We start from the raw sequence: 26308 nt of genomic DNA, 5'->3' as shown, positions 1-26308 counted from the left end.
AGCCAGTAAAAGCTACGTATACAGTTGTGAGCTGATATTAATAGCCTGGGAAGCTCCATGGGTCTTATCCCCTTCCCAGGCTATAAACATCGGCTCCCAGCCGTCGGCTTTCCCTTTGCTGGTTACAAAAATTACGCGGGAGCCCACGCCATTTAATAAAAAAAATATAAATCTTTTATTAAATAATGTACAGTAAACTGCGCACACTGTCTAATTATATTTGTCACAGACATCTGTATATCTACCTATTCTATGTGTATTTGCTGTATGTAATCCATCTATTCTATCCGGTTGGTTCCTGCTGTGATTTTACATTATGCGGCATTATGTGGCTTTTCTTCTATCTATCTATCTATCTATCTATCTATCTATCTATCTATCTATCTATCTATCTATCTATCTATCTATCATATACTGTATGTGTGTGTGTGTGTGTGTGTGTGTGTGTACACATTTTTGAATGGTCTTTTCTTAACAATCCTTTCAAGGCTGAGGTTATCCTGGTTGCTTGTGCACCTTTTTCTACTACACTTTTTTTTTTTTTTTTTTCTCTTCCCCTCAACTTTTCATTAATATGCTTTGATACAGCACTCTGTGAACAGCCAGCTTCTTTAGCAATGACATTTTGTGGCTTACCCTTCTTCTGGAGTGTGTCAATGACTGCCTTCTGGACATCTGTAGAGTCGGCAGTCTTCCCCATGATTGTGGAGCCTACTGAAACAGACTAAGGGACATTTTTAAACACTTAGGAAGCCATTACAGGTGTTTTTGTTAATTATTCTAATTTACTGAGATAATGACTTTTGGTCATTTTGGTCTGGCGCTCCATACTTGTGACCTCAACTTCTGATTGACTTAAAGTCCGAGGTACTATCACAAGCTCACAATGTACGTCTGAGAGCCTTGTACTGCCTCTTAGACTTGCGTTGAATTGTGACTTCCAGATCTCTCAGTAAACGATGGCACAATTCCACAGGTCACAAACTGCTGGAGATGAACCGGAGTGGTGTTGGATAAAGAAGGCTTTGGCTTTTGTTAAGTATAATACTAGGGGCATGGAATTTACATTAAATAAAATAAACACCAGAGTGGTGCTTTAATAATGGCAATGCGTTTCTTGACTAGTGAGAATGCTGCATCTTCTCTGATCAGTATATGCTGTTGATTAAATATGATAGAGAATATGAAACTCTTTTACATTTAAATTTTTATTTGATCTTTTATAGAAAACTTTTTTTTTTATAGAGCGATCATCATATCTGGCGGACCAAACTCCGTGTATGCTGAAGATGCTCCATGGTTTGACTCTGCTATATTCACCATTGGCAAGCCAGTGCTTGGGATCTGCTATGGCATGCAGGTATTTGTAAATTGTTGCTTTTCTTTAACTCAATCTACGAGAGGGGTTATACATGGTATCAATTTCTGTGTAATTCCTACCTGGTATCACGTGAGCTGGTTTCATTGCCTCCACGGTGCACCATCTGAACGATAAAAGCAAGCAGTGCTGTACTCCTGCATTGCCAGTTTCTTCCCTGGCCAATTTTTTTTTCTTCCCTATTTACTATAAAATAATATATATTTTTTTACTACTGGAAATGTAAGCATGTGACTCCTTTTTTTTTTTCCCCCTTTTAAGTGGGTGGTGAAAGTGGGAGTGTGTGCACGTAATGCATGTACACTCACTTTACTACTGTAAAGTAGTCCGTGTATGGCTTTTGTAACCATGTAAATATAGTGTGCCCTCTAAATAACTCAACACACAGCCATTAATGTCTAAACTGTTAACAACAAAAGTGAGTACACCCCTAAGTGTAAGGGTATGTGCACACGTCGGGATTTCTTGCAGAAATTTCCTGAAGAAAACCGGAAATTTTCTGTAAGAAATCCGCAGTTTTTTTTTTTTGCGTTTTTTTCCCCGTTTTTTTCGCGTTTTTTTTTAGCATTTTGCAAGCGTAATTAGCTTGCAGAATGCTAAAGTTTTCCAAGCGATCTGTAGCATCGCTTGGAGAACTGATTGACAGGTTGGTCACACTTGTCAAACATAGTGTTTGACAAGTGTGACCAACTTTTTACTATAGATGCAGCCTATGCAGCATCAATAGTAAAAGATAGAATGTTTAAAAATAATTAGAAAAAAAAAAAGAAAATGGTTATACTCACCTGCAGACAGCCGATCTCCTCAGCGGCTTCCGTTCCTATAGATGGTGTGTGTGTGTGTGTGTGCGTGCAGGACCTTCGATGACGTCGCGGTCACGTGAACGACACCATCTATAGGAACGGAAGTGGCAGCATGCACCGCTGAGAGTCGGGAAGACTCCGGGGGCCATCGAAGGTGAGTATATGACTATTTTTTTTTTTTTTTTTTTACCAATTATATGGTGCCCAGTCCGTGGAGGAGAGTCTCCTCTCCTCCACCCTGGGGACCAACCGCACATGATCTGCTTACTTCCCGCATGGTGTGCATAGCCACATGCGGAAAGTAAGCAGATCAATGCATTCCTAGGTGTGCGGAATCCCCGCAGTTCCACAAATTTAATGAACATGTTGCTTTTTTTTCCGCGATGCGATTTTTTTTTTTTTTTTTTTTTGTGGAAAAAAAATGCAACATTTGCACAAGAAATGCGGAATACACTGAAAATAATGGGAGGCATATGTAAGCGTTTTTTTCGCGTTTTTATAGCGAAAAAAACGCGAAAAATACTGAACGTGTGCACATGGCCTAAATGGGCAAATTGTGCTCTTGTGTCAATATTTTGTGTGGCCACCATTATTTTCCAGCATTGCTTAAACTCTAGTGAACATGGTGGTCAGTAGAGCGTCACAGGTTGCCACTGGAATTCTCGTCCACTCCTCCATGATGACATCAAGGACCTGGTGGATGTTGGAAACCTTGCGCTCCTGCACCTTCCTTTTGAAGATGCCCCACAGCTGCTCAATAGGGTTTAGGTCTAGAGACATGCTTGGCCAGGCCAGCACCTTTATCCTCAGTTTCTTTAGCAAGGCAGTGGTAGTCTTGGAGGTGTGTTTTGGATCGTTATCACCTTGAAATGCTGCCCTGCACTGTTTTGTACTCCTCACCTGGTTAACACCATCTGTACCAAATAAGTTTACCTTGGTCATCAGACCATAGGACATGGTTGCAATAGTCCATGTCATTAGTCAGCTTGTCTTCAGCAAACTACTCTGCTTGTTTTTTTGTGCATCATCTGTAGAAGATGCTCCCTTTGGCATGACAGAAATGCAGACCAGTTTGATGCAGTGTGTGGTGAATGGTCTGAGCACTGACAGGCTGACCCCCACCCCTGTAACCTCTGCAGCAATGCTGGCAGCACTCGTACATCTATTTTGAAAAGATGACCTATGGATATGGCGCTGAGCACATGCACTCAACTTCTTTGGTCGACCATGGCGAGGCCTGTTCTGAATGGAAGATGACTTGTTACACCGCTGCATGGTCTTGGCCACTGTGCTGCACCTCAATCTCAGGGTTTTGGCGATGTTCTTATAGCCTCGGCCATCTTTATGTAGAGTAAGAATTTTTTTTTCCAGGTCACCACCTGACAGCACCATGGAGGACGTCCTTCTTATCCATAGTGGGACAGGAAACCATGAGTTTAAAAGGACCCTCCCACTTCCACCCTTCAGTGTTTTTCCTATCCCACTGTGGATGGGAACGACGAGAGTTCGTCCGTCTGTCCCGTGCAGAAAGTGAGGATCGGGGGGGCTCGGCCTCTTCCTTCCCACTAAGAAGATTCTGCTGCGCTGACACCCGAGTCATGGGGTCCCTCAGCATCAACCAGTGTAGCGCTGCTCCTGGTTTAGGGTCGCTTCACCCTGAAGGGGGCTCTCGACCCTTGACGCAAGACCCAGATGTACCTGCTAGTAGCGCCTCTGCTGGGTAAGATCCTAGCATGCGGATCCGGGAGACGAGGTCGCAGGTCATTTCGGAGGGAGGATCGGCATGACTGCAGTCCGGGAGCACGGCGCGTGCTCGCTTCCGGATCGCGCTCCTGCGCGAGTCAATTCCAGTTCGCGGCTGTCGCGCACGTCACTACCGGGTCGCGGCCGACAGCAGGGGTCAGCGTCTTCGTCTCCTCCTGCTCCCTGAGCGTTTGGAGGCCTGGGACATGGCGGCAACGATATAAAAGGTATGTGTGGGCTGAGGGGTCTTATCCAGCAATATGGAGGATAATACAAAGCCCGAGATAATACAGGAGGCCCAGGTGCATGTTAGTTCCAGGCAGAGGCCTGCTCCCTCAGTCTGTTGATCACGTATAGGCCCATGTGACATTTATTTCTACATATATATTATGTGTTATAGGCGTCTGCAGCTATTAAATCCGGTAAGTGCAGGAAATGTCCCATTTGTGCCATTAAACTTAAGGACTCCTGGCAGAAGTCCCTATGCGAGTCATGCACCAGTCGTATCATGGGAGAAGAACAGGCCTCTCTGATGAGAAATATGAGGGCCATTGTCAGAGAGGAGGTGCAGGCCTCAATATCTGGCATCACATTTCCCCAGCCCATCCAGTATGACCCCCAGGATCCACCGAGATCCAAGAAAAGACAGAGAGAATCGGATCCATCATCCGAGGACAGCTCTTTTGAATCAGATCTGTAAGAGGAAGAATTAAGCGGAGATCCTCCAGAGAGGGGGAAAAAATATCTATTTTCGTCTAATCATATAGAGGAACTTTTGAGAGCAGTTAGACAAACTATGCAAATTGAAGAACCCGCATCTACTCTGTCGGTTCAGGATGAAATGTTTGGAGGGCTGCGTTCTCAGACCTCAAAAGTCTTTCCTGTTAATGTCCATATTCGTTCTATGATATTAGAAGAATGGGCAGAAGCGGAAAGGATGTTATCAATCTCTAAAGCCTTTAGACTCCGCCTCCCTTTTGATCATGAAGTCAAGGACTGGGAGGATTTCTCCTACGCCTCATTGGGGGACACAGGACCATGGGTGTTATGCTGCTGCCACTAGGAGGACACTAAGTAAACAGAAAGATTAACTCCTCCTCTGCAGTATACACCCCTTCACTGGCTACAATTTCCCAGTTCTTGCTTAGTGTCTGTAGGAAGCACTTGGGTCTATTTTCTAGACCCCAATTTTCTTATTTTAATTTTTATTTTAATTTTCTGTAAATTTTTATTTTTTATTTAACGGAGTGAAGGGGGCGACGGATCCTTTTTTATAGGACCCGCTCTCCCCCGAACCAGCAACAGGCGAGCACGGCGAGTATACCTCCCCGTCCCTCTCCTGCGACGCTGGAGCACGGCAATTTTACCGGGGCGACGGCTCCCACTTGGTCCCGATCTCCCTTCCCCCCTGCTGCGGCGAGCACACAGAGTCCGCTCTGATGTACCTCTCCGGGGGCCCCAAGACAAGGCCCACTATGGCGTTGCACAGGGTTATTCCATTGCCCTGCAACACTTCAGAAGGTGTAAGCTGAAGAGGATCTTGAAGAAGGGAGGAAGTGCAACGCACAGCTGTCAGGGGGACCGGCTACCGGAGGGCACTGTAAGTACATCCCTCCTGCCCCCCAAAGCTCAGGGGGGCGCCGGCGTTACCTGCGGGAGTCCCTGGGGAGAGGCGCCGGTGGTCGGAGACCTGCGCTGTCAGCGACTCCCTTTGCGGCCTCACCGCCGCACATCGCCGGGCAGGCCGGGAATTTAGTCCCCGGCTTTTCGGCCCGAGTAGGCCTCAGTGGGCAGGTACCTCCCACGGCCGCAAAAACCCTGCCCCCCTTTTCGGCGCTTCTCGTCTGGGACGAGAGGCGCCCTGGAGTTCTCGGGGGCCATATTTCTTCCTCTCTGCAAGGTGGCCCACGTATCCACCTGCAGCTCAAGAACCGCCACGACTCATTCCTCCCCGGGGACACAGACACAGGATCGTGGGTAAGCTGCTTCAAGAAAGCTTAACCCTTTCTCTGCATACTACCCCGCTCTGTCTCTAAAAGACACTATGTCTCAATCCAAGGAGACCAAAAAGGGTAACAAGAAGCACACAGTGTTTTTCACTGTTTGTGCCACTTGCAATACGGCGCTGCCCCGAGCTTACAGCAGCCCGCTGTGTGCGGATTGTGTCACAGCCTCTGTGCAGCCTCCTCCCGCCGCCGCCGATATCGCCGCCGAGGCCGCAGCCGCCGATCCTGTAGAGCCTATTCCCCCTGAGTGGGCAGCTACTCTGTCACGGTCCGTGGCTTCCCTGGTTAGGGCAATTGACTCCCTCCGGGGCCCCCCTCCAAGTCAGACCGCGGAGGATTCAGACGATCCATCCTCCAGCAGGGGGCGTACCCTGTCACTTTCTACCCGGGGTTCTAGAAAACGGGTTCACGTTTCGTCCCCTGACCATAGGTCGGCGGGTCCTTCAGCGCCTGCAAGCTCTGCTTCCCGGTCCCCTTCCCCAAACCCAAACAACTCTGAATATGAGTCTGACAATTCCTACTTTCAGGAATCCTCTCCCTCCCAAGAGTCTCTCGACTCTCTCATCGAGGCAGTCAACCAGACCCTGAAGGTGACTGAGGACTCTGTACCCGCACCCGAACACGCGGTGTCTTTCAAAAAGAATAAACGTGTCCAAAAGGTTTTTGTCACTCACCCTGAGTTTAAGGAGATTATACAAAAACATAGGGACTGTCCAGATAAACGCTTCATAGGACAAAAGTCCATCGAGGCCAAATATCCTTTTTCTCGGGAACTGATCAAGGACTGGCTGCAGTCCCCTTCAGTGGACCCGGCTGTGTCACAGCTCGCGTCAAAAACCATCCTGTCTCTCTCTGACGGTTCCTCCGTTAAGAACCCCTCTGACCGCCAGATTGACTATCTGGCTCGCTCCGTCTTTGAGGCCACAGGAGCCTCTCTTCCCCTCCTTCGCCGCCTCTTGGGTGGCTAAGGCTATGGTCTCTTGGACCGAGACACTTTCCTCGACCATCCAAGTTAGTGACTTATCTCCAGAAGCCATCAATCTGGCTAACCAGATAGCCCAGGCCGGGGACTTCATGGTCAGCGCCTCAATAGACGCAGCTAATTGCGCCGCACAGGCAGCCGCCAATGCAATCTCCATCAGGAGAGCCCTGTGGCTCAGGGATTGGCGAGCAGATTCGGCTTCCAAGCGTTCTTTGACAGCCCTGCCTTACCAGGCTGGTCGGTTATTTGGAGAAAAATTAGACCAGATGATCTCGGATGCCACCGGGGGAAAAAGTTAATTTCTCCCCCAGCAAAAGCCTACCCGGCCTTTTCGGTACCAACAGCAACCTCCATTTCGGCCTTTTCGTCAAAATGCCAACTGGTCTTCTACATCCTCTGCCTCCGCATCAGGACGCGGTTCGCGCGGTGGCCGAGGCGCCCAGGTCTCTTACAGACCAAACCGTAACTGGAAACCCAGACCGAGACCACACGGGTCTAAGGGATCCACATCCCATAGATCCTCCCGATGACTCCTTGCATCATCCGGAGGGCACCAACAAAGTAGGCGGACGCCTGCTCTTGTTCCGTCAAGCCTGGCTCTCAGTCGTTTCCGACGGATGGGTCAGGGAACTGGTGTCCACCGGATACAAAATAGAATTTTCCTCCCCTCCACCCATGCGTTTCTTCCAGTCTTGCCCGCAAACGTCAAAGGCCACAGCGTTCCTCCAGGCAATACGGGCTCTACAAAGGGACGGAGTCATCATTCCGGTCCCCCTAGAACAAAGATTCAAGGGTTTCTGTTCGAATCTATTCGTGGTCCCCAAAAAGGACGGATCGCTACGCCCGATCCTAGACCTCAAACTCCTAAACAAATTCGTCAAAATCCGACACTTCAGAATGGAATCTCTCCGTTCTGTGGTCGCGTCTATGGAAAAAGGAGAATTCCTGGCGTCCATAGACATCAAGGATGCTTACCTGCACATACCAATCTTTCCTCCGCACCAACAGTTCCTCCGCTTCGCATTTCGCGGAGAACACTTCCAATTTGTGGCCTTGCCCTTCGGTCTCGCCACCGCTCCCAGAGTCTTTACGAAGGTCATGGCGGCTGCCATGGCCATTCTTCATTCCAGGGGAGTTGTGGTACTGCCGTACCTGGACGACCTGCTGATAAAAGGTTCTTCTTACCTAGCCTGCGAGGAGTCCGTCGCTCTCACGGTGGATACTCTCTCTCGCCTGGGTTGGAAGATAAACTTCCAAAAATCCTCTCCAGTTCCGGCACAACGGATCTCTTTTCTTGGGATGACACTGGACACTTTTCGCGGTCTGGTCATCCTCCCTCTAGACAAGGCCTTGGCCTTGCAGCGGGGAGCTCAGGGCCTTTCCCGCCGAGTCTCCCACTCCATTCGATTCATCGTGCGCGTTCTCGGGCAGATGGTAGCTGCCATGGAAGCGGTTCCATTCGCGCAATTTCATCTCTGTCCCCTACAACTTGCGCTGCTCTCGGCATGGGACGGCAATCCGTTCTCCCTCGACCGCCGATTCCTCCTGTCCCCACGGGTCAGGAAAACCCTCAGGTGGTGGAGGCTGAAGTCCTCCCTATCCCTAGGAAGGTCTTTTCTCCCGGTGCAGTGGCTGGTGGTGACCACCGATGCCAGCCTCATAGGCTGGGGGGCGGTTTTCAACCGTCACACAGCTCAAGGACGGTGATCCACTCGAGAGTCCCGTCTTCCCATCAAACTCCTGGAAATACGAGCTATCAGGCTAGCATTGTTCCAGTTTCACCATCTTCTGGCTGGTCACCCAGTCAGAATCCAGTCCGACAACGCCACGGCCGTGGCGTACATCAACCGCCAAGGGGGAACCCGCAGCAAGACGGCTATGCTCGAGGTGTCCCACATTCTTCGTTGGGCCGAGTCCAACCATTCGCCCATCTCAGTGATCCACATTCCAGGTGTGGAGAATTGGGCGGCGGACTTCCTCAGCCGCCAGGGTCTCGCTTCCGGCGAGTGGTCCCTTCACCCGGAGGTTTTCCAGCAGATTTGTTATCGCTGGGGGACCCCGGATGTGGATCTCATGGCATCCAGAATGAACAACAAGGTTCCACAATTCTTTGCGCAGTCCCTCGACCCACGGGCCCTCGGAGTGGACGCCCTGGTCTTGCCTTGGCGCCAATTCTGCCTCCCGTACATTTTTCCCCCTCTTCCTCTGCTGCCGAGGGTCATCAAGAAGATCAGAGCAGAGGGGGGTACCAGTGATCCTCGTCGCGCCGGATTGGCCGCGTCGGGCATGGTATGTGGAACTGGTTCAGCTGGTCGCCGACGCCCCCTGGCGTCTTCCAGATCACGTGGATCTCCTTTCACAGGGCCCAATTTACCACCATAACTCAGGGGCCCTGTCTTTGACGGCCTGGCCGTTGAATCCTGGATTCTAGGCCAAGCGGGTTTCACCCCCAAGGTGTCTTCCACCATGATCAGGGCTAGGAAACCCGTATCCATGCGCAGTTATCACCGTACCTGGCGAATTTTCTTCTCATGGTGCGACACACAGGGGCAATCTCCCCTAGTATTTTCTGTCCCTGCCATATTGGAGTTTCTCCAAACTGGCCTGGACTCGGGACTTGCTCTCAGTTCTCTAAAAGGTCAGGTTTCGGCATTGTCAGTACTCTTTCAGTGAAAAATCGCCAATAGATTACCGGTCAGGACTTTTTTCCAGGGAGTTTCCCGTGTGGCGCCTCCCTACAAGATGCCTTTGGATCCGTGGGATCTTAATTTGGTTCTCGGAGCTCTTCAAGAGACTCCCTTCGAACCGCTATCGGACGTTTCCCTGACCTTCCTTTCTTGGAAGGTAGTTTTCCTAGTGGCTATTACGTCCATCAGACGGGTCTCGGAGCTAGCGGCACTTTCCTGCCGCCCTCTGTTTCAAATTTTTCATCCGGACAAGGCAGTATTGAGAACCTCTCCAGTTTTTCTTCCCAAGGTCGTTTCTCCTTTCCACCTCAATGAGGAGATTGTTTTGCCTTCGTTCTGTCCGGCTCCAGTCCATCTCATTGAAAAGGCTCTGCACACTCTTGATGTGGTGAGGGCTCTTCGTCGGTACGTCTCAAGGACTGCTCCCTTCCGCACGTCGGATGTCCTGTTTGTACTTCCAGAAGGGTCCAGGAAGGGTTCTCCCGCTTCCAAAGCTACTCTAGCTAAGTGGATTCGGTCAGCCATTCAAGAATCCTATCGTGTCCGGGGTGTGCCTATCCCGGCTGGGATCAAGGCCCATTCTACTCGGTCGGTGGGCGCCTCGTGGGCCATTCGGCACCAGGCGTCAGCACAGCAGGTCTGCAAGGCTGCGACATGGTCCAGTTTGCACACTTTCACCAAACATTACCACATTCATTCTCTCTCTTCTGCAGACGCCGCCCTTGGCAGGCGCATTCTGCAAGCGGCAGTTCCTTAGCCGTAAGTCAGTGGTACATGGGGTATTAGCATATTGCTACCCACCCAGGGACTGCTTTGGTACATCCCATGGTCCTGTGTCCCCCAATGAGGCGTAGGAGAAAAGGAGATTTTTGTGTACTCACCGTAAAATCTTTTTCTCCGAGCCACTCATTGGGGGACACAGCACCCACCCTGTTAGCCTGTTTGGCTTGTTGTTGTTACTTCTTCGTTTTTGACATAGGTTGTCATTGTTCATGCTCCTACTGCTTTACTACCGAACTGGGAAATTGTAGCCAGTGAAGGGGTGTATACTGCAGAGGAGGAGTTAATCTTTCTGTTTACTTAGTGTCCTCCTAGTGGCAGCAGCATAACACCCATGGTCCTGTGTCCCCCAATGAGTGGCTCGGAGAAAAAGATTTTACGGTGAGTACACAAAAATCTCCTTATCCCAAAAATTGACATTCCTCTTGCGAAGGTTTCTAAGAGAACCGCCATTCCATTTGAGGACTCTAACTTAAAGGAGCCGATGGGTTGTAAGGCGGATGGACTCTTAAAAAGAGCCTGGGAAAGCTCAGCGGCGGTAATCCGCACAAATATAGCGGCAACATCCGTGGCGCAGGCTATGCATTTGTGGATGGATGACTTGAAAGATCAGTTGTTAGCTAGAACCCCTAGAAAAACCATTATTAAAGCAATTCCTCTACTAAAACTAGCAACCGGTTTTCTAGCAGATGCCACTGCAGAGTCGGTTAGGTTTACAGCTAGAGGCCAGTCTTTATCAAATGCAGCCAGGAGAGCCATATGGCTGAAAAACTGGTCAGGTGATGCCCATTCTAAAAAATAAGCTGTGCTCCATCCCTTTCTTAGGGGGTAGGGTCTTTGGACCCATTTTGGATGATATCCTGGAAAAAGCTTTGGATGATAGAAAGGGGTTTCCAGAGGAATAACGTAGGAAGTACCAGCTCTTTCGCAGGCCCTATTATAGTCAAAGATCAGACTACAGGGGTAAAGGAAAGCAAGGGAGATGGAGCTATCAAAAAGGGGGAGAAAATGGGAACAAAAATAGAGATTCAGGTCCCTCGACTTCTAGATCAGAATTCCGAAAGAAATGACGCCAACAGAATAGGAGGGCGGTTGTTGAACTTTCGGATAGAATGGGGGAAAATTACCAGAAGTCCTTGGGTTCTCCAGGTTATATCTCGCGGGTACAGGATAGAATTCAACTCCCTTGGCCCAGAGAGATTTTTTTTGTGTCCAACGTCCATCTCTCTACAGTCTTCCCTATGTGGTCGGACATCCAGGATCTTCTGCGAATGGCAGCAATATCCCCGGTTCCTCAGGGGGAAATAGGAAGAGGTCATTACTCAGACCTCTTCTCTATAAAAAAAAAAAAAAAGCCTTCCGGAGAATCCAGAACAATAATAAACCTCAAACCCCTAAACAAATGGCTAGAATACAAGAGGTTCAAAATGGAATCCATTCGCTCTACAATTCCCCTCTTAGGAAAGGACGTGGTAATGTGCACTCTAGATCTAAAGAGTGCATATTATCACGTACCATTCTGTACAGATCACCAAAAATACCTCAGATTTGCGGTAGAAAAAGAAGGAAGAGTCAACCATTACCAGTTTTGCTGCCTCCCTTTCGGGTTGGCAACAGCGCCCAGAGTTTTTACGAAACTTGTCATAGAAATAGTGGCTTATCTGAGAAATCGAGACGTCATGATAGTACCCTATTTAGACGATTTCCTAATAGTGGCAGACTTCATAGGGCAGCTCAAGATCGATTGTCAGCTGGTGATCTCCACTCTGACCAGTTGACCACCCAACCTAATTTCTGCAAAGTCAGACCTGACACCCTAACCAAGAATAAAGTTTCTAGGAGTAATCCTAGACTCAAATGTCAGACAATCTTTTCTTCCGGACGAGAAGAGGACCGATATAATAATAAGAATTCGACATTTTTCAAGAAGCCGTGTCTCCATCAGGGATGCAATGAAGATTCTTGGATTGACGACGACCTGCATTCCTTGGGTCAACTGGAGCCAATCTCATTCCCGTCAGTTACAGAGAGCAGTTCTCGCTTCCTGGGACAGAAGACAGACCTCTCTGGACAGGGCGTTCCGTCTATCCCATCAGGTCAGACGATCCCTACACTGGTGGACTGTTCCCAGAAATCTCCAGGTTGGAGTTCCGTGGATCCTGTTTCCAGCTGTCACGGTGACCACAGACGCAAGCCAACAGGGTTGGGGTGGTCAGGTCCTCAGAAGATACTATCAGGGACAGTGGAATTCAGAAGACAGCAAGAATTCCTCGAATCACAGAGAACTACACGCAGTTTGGAAGGTCCTCTATTCGGCACAAGTTCTGCTAAAGAACAAGCACCTGAAGATTTTCTCGGACAACACGACAACTGTAGCCTTTCTTCGGCATCAGGGTGGTCCAAGACATCCAAAACTACAACAGCTAGCGGATCAGATCTTCACTTGGGGCGGAGAGATCGGTTCTCTCGATTTCAGCTGTACATCAGGAGGGTTCGAAGAACCAGGTGGCGGATTTTCTGAGCAGGAAGAAGCTGTCAGCCACGGAGTGGGAGCTAAACAGCGAAGTTTTCAGCGAGCTATGCCAATGCTGGGGAACACCAGAGGTGGACTTATTCGCCGTCAGACGGAACGCGAAGGTCAGAACCTTTTATTCACTGAACCCTTGGGAAAGACCGGCGGGAGTGGACACGCTCTCCCAATCATGGAACAGGGGTCTTTTGTATGCTTCCCCCCCTCTTGCACTAATCATAAGAATCCTCAGGAAGATATTCGAGGACAGAGCTCAGATCATCCTAGTGGTTCCGTTCTGGCCCAAGAGGAGCTGGTTTCCTTTACTAAAAAAATTGGCTGTAGAAGAACCTTTTCTTCTTCCGAAAAGAAGGGATCTACTCCTCCAGGGCCCGATTCTTCATCTGAACCCAGACAGCCTCCAATTAGCAGCTTGGATCCTGAACGCCAGATCCTGAAAGCGAAAGGTCTATCAGAATAAGTCATCTCCATCCTCCAAGCAAGTAGGAAGCCAGTAACTTCTGCAATTTATTTAAAAATTTGGAAGAAATTCTGCAGTTTTTTGTGGAGACACAACGGTTGATCTTGATCGCCCTAACATTCCCAAGATCCTTGAATTTTTGCAGCAGGGATTTAAGAAAGGTCTTAAGCTGAGTATTCTGAGAGTTCAAGTGGCAGCCCTTAGTGTATTTTATGATTCTTCCAAAGCCTTCCACCCCTGGATAGCTCGATTTTTCTAGGGCAGTCCTGAGGCTAAGACCCTTGATTAGGAGAACCATCCCACCTTGGGATCTTAACTTAGTCCTTAGTGAATTGTGCAAAAATCCTTTTGACCTAGCTGAGGATATAGACATTGCTAATCTTTCCCTCAAAGCAGCTTTTTTAGTGGCCATTACTTCAGCTAAGAGACTGGGAGAACTCCAGGCCCTGTCCATTCAAAATCCCTATTTGCAAATATTTGATGATAGACTAGTCTGAAGACTTGACCCATGGTTTCTTCCTAAGGTGGTCTCTGATTCAAATATGAATCAGGAGGTAGTGCTTCCATCATTTTGTCAGTTTCCCAAAAGCCAGAAGGAAAAATGTTATCATAACTTAGATGTTAGGGAGACCGTACTTAAGTACTTAGAGGCAACTAGAGTTTGGAGACAGGATACTAATCTATTTGTTCTCTTTAGAGGCCCTAATAGGGGGAAAAAAGCATCAAAATCTACCATCGCGAGATGGTTTAGGTCCACTATTAGCATAGCATATGAGGCACAGGGAAAGAGTCCCCCAGGCAGCCTGAAAGCTCATTCATCCAGGGCGGTAGCTACTTCATGGGCAGAGAAAGGTGGTGCGTCGGCAGATCAGATCTGCAGGGCTGCATCCTGGTCTAGTCTCAGTACCTTTTCTAAGCATTACAAACTAGACGTAGTGTCGTCTCAGCTAGCCTATGGCAGGAAGGTGCTTCATGCAGTAGTCCCGCCCTAGATCCAAAAAGATCTCCTTTGGTACTTCTCCATGGTGCTGTCAGGTGGTGACCTGGAAAACGGTAATTAGACCTACCGGTATTTGTATTTCCAGGAATCCATCCTGACAGCACTGTTCGTTCCCTCCCTATTCCAGATATGCTGCATACTTATGTGAAGTAACATTTGTATGATTGTTATGTTCAAATAAAATTCTTTTTTGCATCCATCCAGAGGTGTTACGGTACTTTGGAAAATCACTGAAGGGTGGAAGTGGGAGGGTCCTTTTAATCTCTTGTGGTTTCCTGTCCCACTATGGATAAGAAGGACGTCCTCCATGGTGCTGTCAGGATGGATTCCTGGAAATACAATTACTGGTAGGTCTAATTACCGTTTTTTCAGATCCTCAGAGAGTTCTTTGCATGAGGTGCCATGTTGAACTTCTAGTGATCAGTGTGAGTGATGCCACCAAATTTAACACACCTGCTCCCCATTCACACTTGAGACCTTTTATCACTAATAAGTCACTTGACACCGGGTAGCGAAAATAGCTAATTGGGTACAATTTGGCCATTTTAACTTAAGGGTGTACTGACTTTTGTTGGTGGTTTAGACATTAATAGCTGTGTGAGTTATTTAGAGGGCACAACAAATGTATAGTCATTAAGGCTATGTGCACACGTTGCAGATTTCCTGCAGAACTGCAGTGGATTTTTCTGCGCAGAAAAGGTGCAGTTCCGCACTGTGATTTACAGTACAATGTAAATCAATGGTAAAAAAAAAAAAAAAAAAAAAAGGCTGTGCAGATGGCGCAAAAAAATCAGTGCGGAATTGCTGCAGATTTAAGTGCATGTCACTACTTTTGTGCAGTTCTGCAGCATTTCTGCACCCCTCCATGATAAAAATCCGCAGTGGTAAAGGGTATGTGCACACGCTGCGGACTGGTGTGCGGATTTTTCTGCACTGATTTTGATTAATCCGCAGGGCAAAAACATTGTTTTTGCTGCGGATTTATCGCGGTTTTTGTGCGGATTCTTCTGCGGTTTTACACCTGCGTTTTTTTTAATATGGAGCAGGTGTAAAATCACTGCGGATTCCACACAAAGAATTGACATGCTGCGGAAAATAAACCGCAGTGTTTCCGCACGTTTTTTCCCGCAGCATGTGCACAGCGGTTTTTGTTTTCCATAGGTTAACATGGTGCTGTACACCGCATGGATAACTGCTCCGCAGCAAAAACCGCAATGTGTGCACATACCCAAAAACTGCACAAAATCCGCAACAAAAACTGCACAAATTCTGCAGCTGCGGATTCTGCCAGGAGATGCAGATTTAGTGCAGAAAATTCTGCACCACATTTCCTACATGTGCACTTAGCCTCAAGCTGAACACTTACTACATTGTATCAAAGTGTCAGATCGTCAGTGTTGTTCCATGACAAAGATATAATAAAATATTTACAGAAATGTGAGGGGTGTACTCACTTCTGTAACATACTGTGCGTGCATTTATCGATCTAAAAAAATAAAGGGAACAGTAAGGCTATGTGCACACGTTCAGGATTTCTTGCAGAAATTTCCTGTGGAAAACCGGACATTTTCTGCAAGAAATCCGCATTCATTTTTACCGTGTTTTTGGTGTGTTTTTTTTTTTTTGTGGAAAAAAAAAAAAACGCATTGTGCACAAAAATTGCAGAATGCATCCTAAATGATGGGATGCATAATGTATGCGTTTTTATAGCGAAAAAAAGTGAAAAATCTGCAACGTGTGCACACAGCCTTAAATGCAACATCCTAGATATCACTGAAATATTTCAGTTGTAAATGTTTATCAATGCATAGTGGAATGCCCTGAGAACAATAAAATATAAAAGTGATGAATGTAAATCAAAATGAATATCCCATGGAGGTCTGAATTTGGAACGATACTCAAAATCAAAGGGGAAAATCAAATTACAGGCTAATCCAACTTCAGTGGAAATGCCTCAAGACAAGGAAATGATGCTCAGTATTGTGTGTGGCATCCACCCATCTACTTGTGATACTGCCCTCCTGCTTGCTTGTGTGGATGACTCCTCGTTGCATCATCCACAATCTCCTCCTCGCTCCTTCCTCTTTGCCGGAAAAGGTCAAAGAGCCCTGGCACCTGCGTACTGCAGTACTTTGCTTTGGCCTCCAACAGGGCAGAGAAGTACACCTGTGCAGGAGCGCAGTGCCAAGGAGAATGTTATGGATCATGCAAGCAGGAGGGTGGTGATCATAAGCATATGGGAGGCGCCGGACCAAGGAGAGCGACACCCCTCGGACCAAACTGCCACGCACGGGGGTATAATAGTTCTTCTCTTGCAGGTTGGGTTGGGGGCAGATATATATCATTACAGAATGCTGTATATCAGTGGCCTTAGCTTAGTGGTGATGGCCTTAGCTTATATTGGCCAAAACTGGTGACCGGTTCCCTTTTAAGCTTAGCTTGTGGCTGAGTTTCAAAAGGAGACCAAGATGACTGCAATGGGGGTCTTAAGTAGACCTCCAACTGTCATGTTAAATTTTTTCTTTTAATAATTTTTCAAGCTACCGTATATACTCGAGAATAAGCTGAGATTTTCAGCCCATTTTTTTTAGGCTGAAAGTGCCCCTCTCGGCTTACACTCGAGTCATTGTCCCAGGGGACGGCGGGGGAGCGGGAGCGGCGGCTGTCACATCATACTCGCCTCCACCTGACGCTTCTCTGCACGTCCCTGCTTCTCAGATGGTCTCCGGCGCCAGCAGCTCTTCCTGTGTTCAGCGGTCACGTGGTACCGCTCATTCAAGTAATGAATATGTACGCGACTCCACTCCCATTGGCGTGGAGCGCATATTCATTACTTTAATATGAGCGGTACCATGTGACCGCTGAACACAGGAACAAGCTGCCGGAGACCATCGGAGAAGCAGGGACTTGCAGAGACGCGTCAGGTGGGGGTGAGTATGACGGGGGAGGGTGAGCCATGCGATATGCACCTGTCCCCGTTCCACCGACGCGCTGTGTCTTCTGCGTCCTCTGGCTGTGACGTTCAGGTCAGAGGGCGCGATGACGGGTTTAGTGCGCACCCTCTATCTGAACAGTCACTGCAGAAAGCCGGAAGACACAGCGGCGGTGGAACGGGGACAGATGAATATCGCAAGTGCCGGGGGCCTGAGCCAGCGGTGACTACAGCACCTGGCCCCCACAGCGCGCCGGTGTCCCCGCTTGCTCAGGACACCGGCACCTCTTCCTCAGCGATGAGAGGTGAGTATGTAATTTTTTTTGTTTGTTTTTTTTTGTTTTTTTTAAATCGCAGCATATGAGGCATATTATTCTATGGAGCATCTTATGGGTCCATCAACCTTTATGGAGCAGCATATGGGGCATATTCTGCTGTGGAGCATCTTATGGGGCCATCATTAACCTTTGTGCAGCATTATATGGGCATATTTTAATATGGAGCATCTTATGGGGGTTCAAACCCCACCAAGGACAACATCTGCAAGGCGTTTGTATGTTCTCTCCGTGTTTGCGTGGGTTTCCTCCGGGTACTCCGGTTTCCTCCCACATTCCAAAGACATACTGATAGGGAATTTAGATTGTGAGCCCCAACGGGACAGTGATGATAATGTGTGCAACCTGTAAAGCGCTGCGGAATATGTTAGCGCTAAATAAAGATTATTATTATTAATGATGGCTTTCGTTTAGCTTTTCTGTATGTAAATCCCATTTCCTTCAGGTGGTTTCTTACAGTTCGGTCACAGACGTTGACTCCAGTTTCCACCCATTCGTTTCTCATTTGTTTTGTTGCGCATTTCCTGTTTTGGAGACATAGTGCTTTAAGTTTCCGGTCTTGACGCTTTGATGTCTTCCTTGGTCTACCAGTATGTTTTCCTTTAACAACCTTCCCATGTTTGTATTTGGTCCAGATTTTAGACACAGCGGACTGTGGACAACCAACATCTTTTGCAACATTGCGTGATGATTTACCCTCTTTTAAGAGTTTGAAGGGAACATGTCACCCCCAAAATCGTGGGTGAGGTAAGCCCACTGGCATCAGGGGCTTATGTACAGCATTCTGGAATGCTGTAGATAAGCCCCCGATGTATCCTAAAAGATGAGAAAAAGACGCAGGCACCGGGAAAGGTCAGAGAGGCCCAGCACCTGCTCACTGCAGTACTTTGCTCTGCCCTCAACAGGGCAGACAAAGTACGCCTGCGCCGGAGCCGCAGCGTGAAGACCAGAAGAGGATGTCATCTGATGAAGATGGGAAGCGCCGGACCCGGACCAGCAGCGGGAACGCCCCTGGGTGAGTATAATCTAACGTCTTTTTCTCATCTTTTAGGATACATCGGGGCTTATCTACAGCATTCCAGAATGCTGTAGATAACCCCCTGATGCCGGTGGGCTTAGCTCACCCGCAATTTTGGGGGTGACAGGTTCCCTTTGATAATCCTCTCCCTTGTTTCAATTGACATCTCTCGTGTTGGAGCCAGGATTCATGTCAGTCCACTTGGTGCACCAGCTCTCCAAGCTGTGATCACTCCTTTTTAGATGCAGACTAACGAGCAGATCTAATTTGATGCAGGTGTTAGTTTTGGTATATGACAGCAATTCAGACTAGAACGTGTCGCTCCTAGACAATCTGACTACTAAATATTCAATCTACACAGCATAGCCAGCCACTAATTATATAAAACTTAACATTTAATATATATACCTAAAACACACTTGTTTAAAAACATGTAATCAATCTAGTGCTCATGATTAACAGTGCACACAGAAAAAAATGGCACAATCTCGCCCAGTTGTCGCCTCTCGATCTGCTGAGGATTCCTGTAATCTCAAGATCCGTGAGGTTTTTTCTGGGGAGCTTAGAGAAGCATGGGGGGGGGGGGGGAGGATACCACTAGGTCTACTTTCCCTGTCGTGCCCAGTGCAGAAGACTCTCGCCCTTACAAGGGCAGTACCCAAGTTTGAGCCTGTTTTCGTGATGCCCTTGACACATATAGCCACCCTGGAAAATATGTCTCCCTTCTTCCCAACGCGTTTCCTCCCCTGTTCAGGGGGTTCATCAGGGGAAGTTGTCCAGGTTAAAGTTAAAGGGGTTATTCTGCAGTGGCAGACATAACCTCAATCAGTGTCACGTTCCTCCAGTATGAGGGTAAATCAGTCTCCCTGCTTTTAGTCATAGTCGCCAATTATATAGTGGAGTGGGCGGAGCCTCTATTCGGCGTCTGTCATCACTTCCTGGATCTCCCAATAATGGTTTACCTAATTGCATTCATAGTCGGCGGCAGGGGCCACTTATAAAGTACTATGTACCCCATCTATTAATGTATTCTGAGCTGCGTACGCACTCATCACTCAGTTATTAACCTGATCATCGTCGCCGCGAGACAGTTACTAGGTTTCCATGTCTTCCGGCTCCTTCGGTCACATGATTTTAGGTCCTGGTTGGTAACAGGTTCCTGTTACCAACCGCGCGTGCGCTTCTTACTCTAGGTCCTGGCCGGCAACCAGCGCCCGCCATCAAATGCGCGTGCACTTCCAGTCCAGCACTCAGTCGATCACTGCGCATTCGTAAGCCCCTTATTGTGTCTAGCGGTTTTCTGGACGCCTCCTAGGGAGGAACTACAGTTCCAGCAGATGCCGCTCTCCCACAGACGGTATGCGTCTGCGTTCTGCGTCAGACTTATTACTTACTTTGATGCATGCAGCAGCCACAAGAGTTTTACTAGTCGATCGGCCATCCTTATATGCCACCATTCAATTGCAGTGTTATAATTATACAGTATGTAAAATCACCTCCAGGAGTGAAAAGGTCACTATTTCTTTCTGTACACACCCGCTCTACGGTACACACATACTTGACTCACTATTGGGCAATGCTATTCACTCAGGATTCATGTATGCCCGCCGTTACTTTTAGTGCAGCCAAATGCCCCCTAATTGCCTTAATACAGCCAGGGCTCGAATTTAACGGTATTGGTTTAACCTCTCTCAGGGGTTGCCTTTTCTGAACTGGTTTAATATCTCTCCCAAAAGTCCGGACCTTTATGTTTAAAAACTTAGAAAAAGTGGGAAAAAGAGAGTGGGGAGATCTATAGAAAACAGCTATAATTAAGCTGTTCATTAAGGCCTAGGGGATATTTGGTATCCAGCCGGTATATCCATCGGCATTCCCTTTTTAGAACCATTTTGTCATAATTGCCACCTCTAATGGGTGCTTTGACTTGATCGATACCCATAAATTTTATGACACCACTATTTCAGCCATGGCAACTATTTACATGCTTTGCCAAAATGGTGTATCCCTGTCATTACGAATGTCCCCTAGATGCTCTCCCACCCTCTGCCTCAATTCCCTGGTTGTTTTTCCCACATAGGATTTACCACATATATATGAAGCCTTGTAGATGACCCCTGTTGTTTTACAATTGATGAATTGTTTAATTAAGAATTTTTCTTGGGTTGTATCATTAATAAACTCTTTTCCTATTTGTATCGACGCACAAGCGACACACCGCCCGCATTTATAACATCCTTTAGGTTTTTCGGGTAGCCATGTTCCCCTTACCTCTGGTTTGTGTAGATGACTGTGTACCAGTCTGTCCCTAAGGGATCTCCCTTTTTTGTATGTAATTTGAGGTGTCCCCCCAATTACTTTAGCCAAATCCTGGTCCATCAGGAGGACATTCCAGTGCCTGAGGACATCCTGTACATCTGACGCACCATTATTAAACGTGGTAACTAAACGAATAGTTCCCTGATTCTCCTCATTTCTTATCTTGTTTTTCAGTAAGTCCTCTCTGGGCTTGGATTGTGCAAACTGGAATGATTCCCTGAGGACCCTATCTGGATACCCCCTCTTCTGGAATCTCTCTCTTAGATCATTTGCCCAGTATCTGAAATCCTTCCTCTGAGCAGTTGCGTTTCATTCTTAGATATTGTCCTTTAGGTATTCCTTTTTTCTGTGCAATTGGATGGTGACTATCCCACCTTAACAAAGAATTTGTTGCGGTGGGTTTACGGAAAATGGAGGTAATTAATACCCCCTTTTCTGTTTCTTTACCAATGCATATATCCAAGAAAGGTAGCCTGTGTGTCTCAATGACCGAGGTAAACCGAAGGCTGATTTCATTTATGTTTAAAACACCTACAAATGATTCAAACATGTCCGTGCCACTCCACAGAATAAAAACATTGTAAATGAATCTTACCCACAGGTCTATAAACCTGGTGAATTCATTCAATACCTCTGAGAAGACTATTGTATCCTCCCACCAGCCCAGGAACAAGTTTGCATAACTTGGTGCTGCCGGATTGCCCATTGCAGTGCCCCTGAGCTGGTGGTAGGTTCTTCTATCAAAGGTAAAGAAATTATTTCGGAGAGAGAATTCTAGAAGTTCTATAACAAACCGATTATGGTTCTCGAATTGGCACCCTCTTGAGCCAAGGAAGTGCTTCACCCCTTGTATTCCATGTTCATGAGGGATGGAGGAGTATAATGTTTCCACATCAATACTCGCCAACATGGTTCCATTCTCAACGGGTATTCCCTCCAATTTCTGGAGAAGGTCGGTTGTATCCCGGATATATGAGGGCAATGTGCTTACAAATGGTTTCAAGATGTGGTCGACATATGTTCCTACGTTATTGCAAATACTTCCTATACCCGATACAATTGGCCTTCCTCTTAGAGGAGTACAGCCTTTATGTACTTTCGGGAGGCTATAAAAAGTGGCCATGACCGGGTATTGAGGAAGAAGAAAAGAAAATTCATCGTAAGTAATCAATTGACTGGTTTTTGCTCTCAGTAGTATTTTTGTGAGTGTATTAATACAAGTTTCTGTTGGATTATCTCTAATCACCTTGTATGTTGAGGAATCATGTAGTAAGGAGAGGCACATGTCCCTGTATTGATCCACATCCATGATGACAACATTTCCCCCTTTGTCTGAGGGTTTTATTATTATGGAGGGGTCTCTTTCGAGATCACATAATGCCTCCATCTGATCTTTTGATAGGTTGTGTGGTACATGTGCCTTCCCTAAATTCTTAATGTCTTTTGTGACTAAATTGAGGAAAACGTCTATCACTGATACATCTCCTCCACCTGGTGGCATCTTTGTACTTGAATTTTTCAGAGGAGTGAACGGACCCAGACCTACAGACGCTGGTATTGTTTCATCTAAATTAGCTAGGCATTGTACATCAGACAGCATGTCCGGAGGAATGTTATATTCCCGACATGTTTTTAGATCCTTATCCTTAAAAAATTTGTGCCACCTCAGTTTCCTCACAAAGAGATTTACATCCTTAATGACATCGACTATGAATGCAATTAGGTAAACCATTATTGGGAGATCCAGGAAGTGATGACAGACGTCGAATAGAGGCTCCGCCCACTCCACTATATAATTGGCGACTATGACTAAAAGCAGGGAGACTGATTTACCCTCATACTGAGGAACGTGACACTGATTGAGGTTATGTCTGCCACTGAAGAATAACCCCTTTAACTTTAACCTGCACAACTTCCCCTGATGAACCCCCTGAACAGGGGAGGAAACGCGTTGGGAAGAAGGGAGACATATTTTCCAGGGTGGCTATATGTGTCAAGGGCATCACGAAAACAGGCTCAAACTTGGGTACTGCCCTTGTAAGGGCGGGAGTCTTCTGCACTGGGCACGACAGGGAAAGTAGACCCTAGTGGTATCCCCCCCCCCCCCCCCCCATGCTTCTCTAAGCTCCCCAGAAGAAACCTCACGGATCTTGAGATTACAGGAATCCTCAGCAGATCGAGAGGCGACAACTGCGTGAGATTGTGCCATTTTTTTCTGTGTGCACTGTTAATCATGAGCACTAGATTGATTATATGTTTTTAAACAAGTGTGTTTTAGGTATATATATTAAATGTTAAGTTTTATATAATTAGTGGCTGGCTATGCTGTAGAGGTGTTAGTTTTGGGTATGAATATTTACAGGGTGATTCCATAATTTTTTTTCCCTCAGAATTGAGTGATTCCTTATTCTTTTTCCCTATGCTTGGTTAAAAAAAGTAACCATTACTGACTACCACATTTTTTGTTCTTGATTTCTTTTAGTGTTTCTTAAAGCCAGAAAGTTGCTATTTGAAATTTACTTTAGTTTTGTGTCTGTGATCTGCTTTTTTTTTTTTCTACAAAATTAAATAATTGAATGAACATCCTCCAAGGCCGGTGATTCCATCATTTTTGCCAGGGGTTGTAGGACACGATTGTCTTCATGCCCAGATCTTGTTTTCACTATGCACTTGTATCAGCAGGTGTGGGGTCATAATTTCATTGGCGCCCAGTAACCCCTTTAAGACGAATCCTTATGAAAGTAGAATAATGTATTGCTTGCGTTATATACATACACAACTACTCTATCCTGTCACCTGCAGATGATGAATAAAGTATTTGGAGGGACTGTCCACAAGAAAAATGTGAGGGAAGATGGCGTTTTCAGCATCGGCATTGACAATACATGTTCCCTGTTCAGGTAGGAGGTGTCCTATCACTGTATGATCTCCGCACTTTCCTAGTGGTCTAAGATGTATTACTGAGTGGTTTGTTGTAATGTTGCCTGTTTTCTAGCTTGATAATTTACCTAATCCAGCTAGCCGTGGAGCTGGTGACGGTGTGTTTGGCCGGCCTCCGAGTCGCAGTGATGTTATCTCCTTGCCGATAAGGTTTCATGGAAACTGTCTGGGCTTCTGTAATAGTTCTGCTCTTTGCTTGCAGGGGGCTGCAGAAGGAGGAGGTCGTTTTGCTGACACATGGAGACAGCGTGGACAAGGTTGCTGACGGATTTAAGGTGGTAGCACAATCTGGAAACATAGTGGCAGGTATATATGTGACTCTATGGCCATGTGATTCCGGGTCATTGTACATGCACGTCTGTTTCTAGTGACTTCTTACTCTTACTCCTCTGTAATAGCCAGATCAGATTTTTCTTCTTACAAGTGCTATTTATAGGGATGGATCTGTCCCACGCTTACATATACCCTACCGGGGTAACAACCTATCCTCCAGATGGAAGCCTGCATCTTATCACTGGATGTAGCAAGTGCTGAGACTCCTAGCTGTAGCCGCAGCCTGCTCTTTTTTGTGCACTTGGGGTTTCTTGTCATATTTTGATGTTACCATTGGCAATGTCTGTGTCCCCCCCAAAAAGCTACTTGTATTTGCACTGTGCTTTCTAGTTGCAATTTAAGGAGGACCTTTCATGTCTCCTGACACGTCTGTTTTAGTAAGTACTTGTAGTACCCGAAAATAACAATTCATGAGCATGTTTCCTTGTGACATTGTGTTGTGCTGTTGCTCCTCATAGATGTAGAAGTAAATTGTCATCTGGGTGTTACCAGATTACCAGTTAATTTTCTCCCCGCTGTGTTAGACTAAGTGCGGGCTCCGTGCAAGTTAATAACGCTGGTAACCTGCAGATTAATCCCATATCTTCAGGTTAATAGCCTTTGTTCTGATGACTGGTTCTCTTTAAAGCGTAGCCATCGTTTACATTTTTATTTCCTATATCAATAAAGATATGAAAACAAGCAACTTTGCAATATATCCTAGAAGGGAAAACTACTACTTTCCACTACTGGACTGATCTTTCACTCTTAATTCTTGGATGAAATCTGTACCAAGTGAACGCAGACAACCACCTTACTGACATAAGAGATGGCAGCTGGTGCTTTTAAAATTCAATGGAGAAGGGAGGAAATAGACGCAGACATCTCCATTCGCAATAATGTGAAAATCTGTGTCTACTGAAGACCAATTTTATCTTTTTATCTGTGAATTGAGAATGAATGATCAGTTCAGGAGGAGAAGGAAGCGGGGTTTTTTTTTTGGTTTTTTTTTAAAGATATGTTACAATGTTACTGCTTTTTCATTTGTACTTTTTTTAAAATTTTTTAATTTATTTTTTAAAAATTAAAATGACGATTCTTTAGGATTGGAAGCTAAAATTCAGCTTCAGCAATCCTGGCCTGTTTACGTGCAGAGCTCACAAGCTCAATAGAAAATCAGCACGGCACATGTTTGGCTACCGCTGCTAGAACGTATCTGTGGTTGGTACAATAGGAAGTAATAAAAAATATTTATTAATCACACAATATACTATTTCTTAAAATTTGACAAGTATGAAATGTGATTTATTCATAGAATTGTTACACTTTTTTTTATTTTTATTTTCCTTTTCTCCAAGGCATAGCAAATGAATCCAAAAAGCTGTATGGGGTACAGTTCCACCCAGAAGTTGGCCTGACTGAGAATGGCAAAGTCATGTTGAAGAATTTCTTGTATGATGTTGCTGGGTGTAGCGGCACTTTCACAGTTCAGAATAGAGAGATTGAATGTATACGGGATATTAAGGAGAAAGTCGGTTCATCAAAGGTCTTGGTGAGTAATAAGTGCACATTTGTAATTGTCATATAGATGGCCGGAGGTAATAGTTTGTAGTTGGATTCATACGCAGTGCCGTGGAAAGGTTTTGTTATCGTCCCCTCCAGGTACTGTTAAGTGGAGGAGTGGATTCTACAGTCTGCACCGCTCTGCTGAACAAAGCCTTAAACCAAGACCAAGTTATCGCCGTTCATATAGACAATGGATTTATGCGGAAAAGAGAGAGTCAGTCTGTGGAGGAGGCATTGAAAAAGCTGGGGATCCAAGTTAAAGGTCTGTCTCCTTTAATGGGACGTCTTTTCAATGCCGCATTTAGTTTTCCCCAGTTGCAGAGTTCTGTTGTAGACTGCAAATGCCCCTTTTAATCAGAACATTTTAGAAATTTTCAATATAGGAGTTGTCGTAAAAGGTTAAATTTACTGTGCGATTGTGCAAAATGTTAATAGTTCTCCATAAGTGTATATATACAGCCAGGGCAGATCTGGACATCAGCAGCCAGCTACTTCTCACCAGCAGTTTAGGTAACTGGGA

The 26308-nt window shown here is 46.4% G+C and overlaps 1 protein-coding gene across 1 annotated transcript in view; it reads left to right on the top strand.

The window, feature by feature from the left end:
- Positions 1-26308, top strand: part of GMPS (guanine monophosphate synthase) — a 65263-nt gene that overhangs the window by 14522 nt on the left and 24433 nt on the right. The window contains exons 3-7 of the mRNA XM_077290700.1: positions 1246-1360; positions 23773-23870; positions 24113-24216; positions 25581-25774; positions 25885-26050. Coding sequence (XP_077146815.1) covers positions 1246-1360; positions 23773-23870; positions 24113-24216; positions 25581-25774; positions 25885-26050 — 677 coding nt within the window. The remainder of the gene's footprint in view (positions 1-1245; positions 1361-23772; positions 23871-24112; positions 24217-25580; positions 25775-25884; positions 26051-26308) is intronic.

The sequence above is a fragment of the Ranitomeya variabilis genome, chromosome 2 (assembly GCF_051348905.1).
Source record: "Ranitomeya variabilis isolate aRanVar5 chromosome 2, aRanVar5.hap1, whole genome shotgun sequence".
Classification (NCBI taxonomy): domain Eukaryota; kingdom Metazoa; phylum Chordata; class Amphibia; order Anura; family Dendrobatidae; genus Ranitomeya; species Ranitomeya variabilis.
This window is presented reverse-complemented; position numbering and strand designations above follow the sequence as displayed.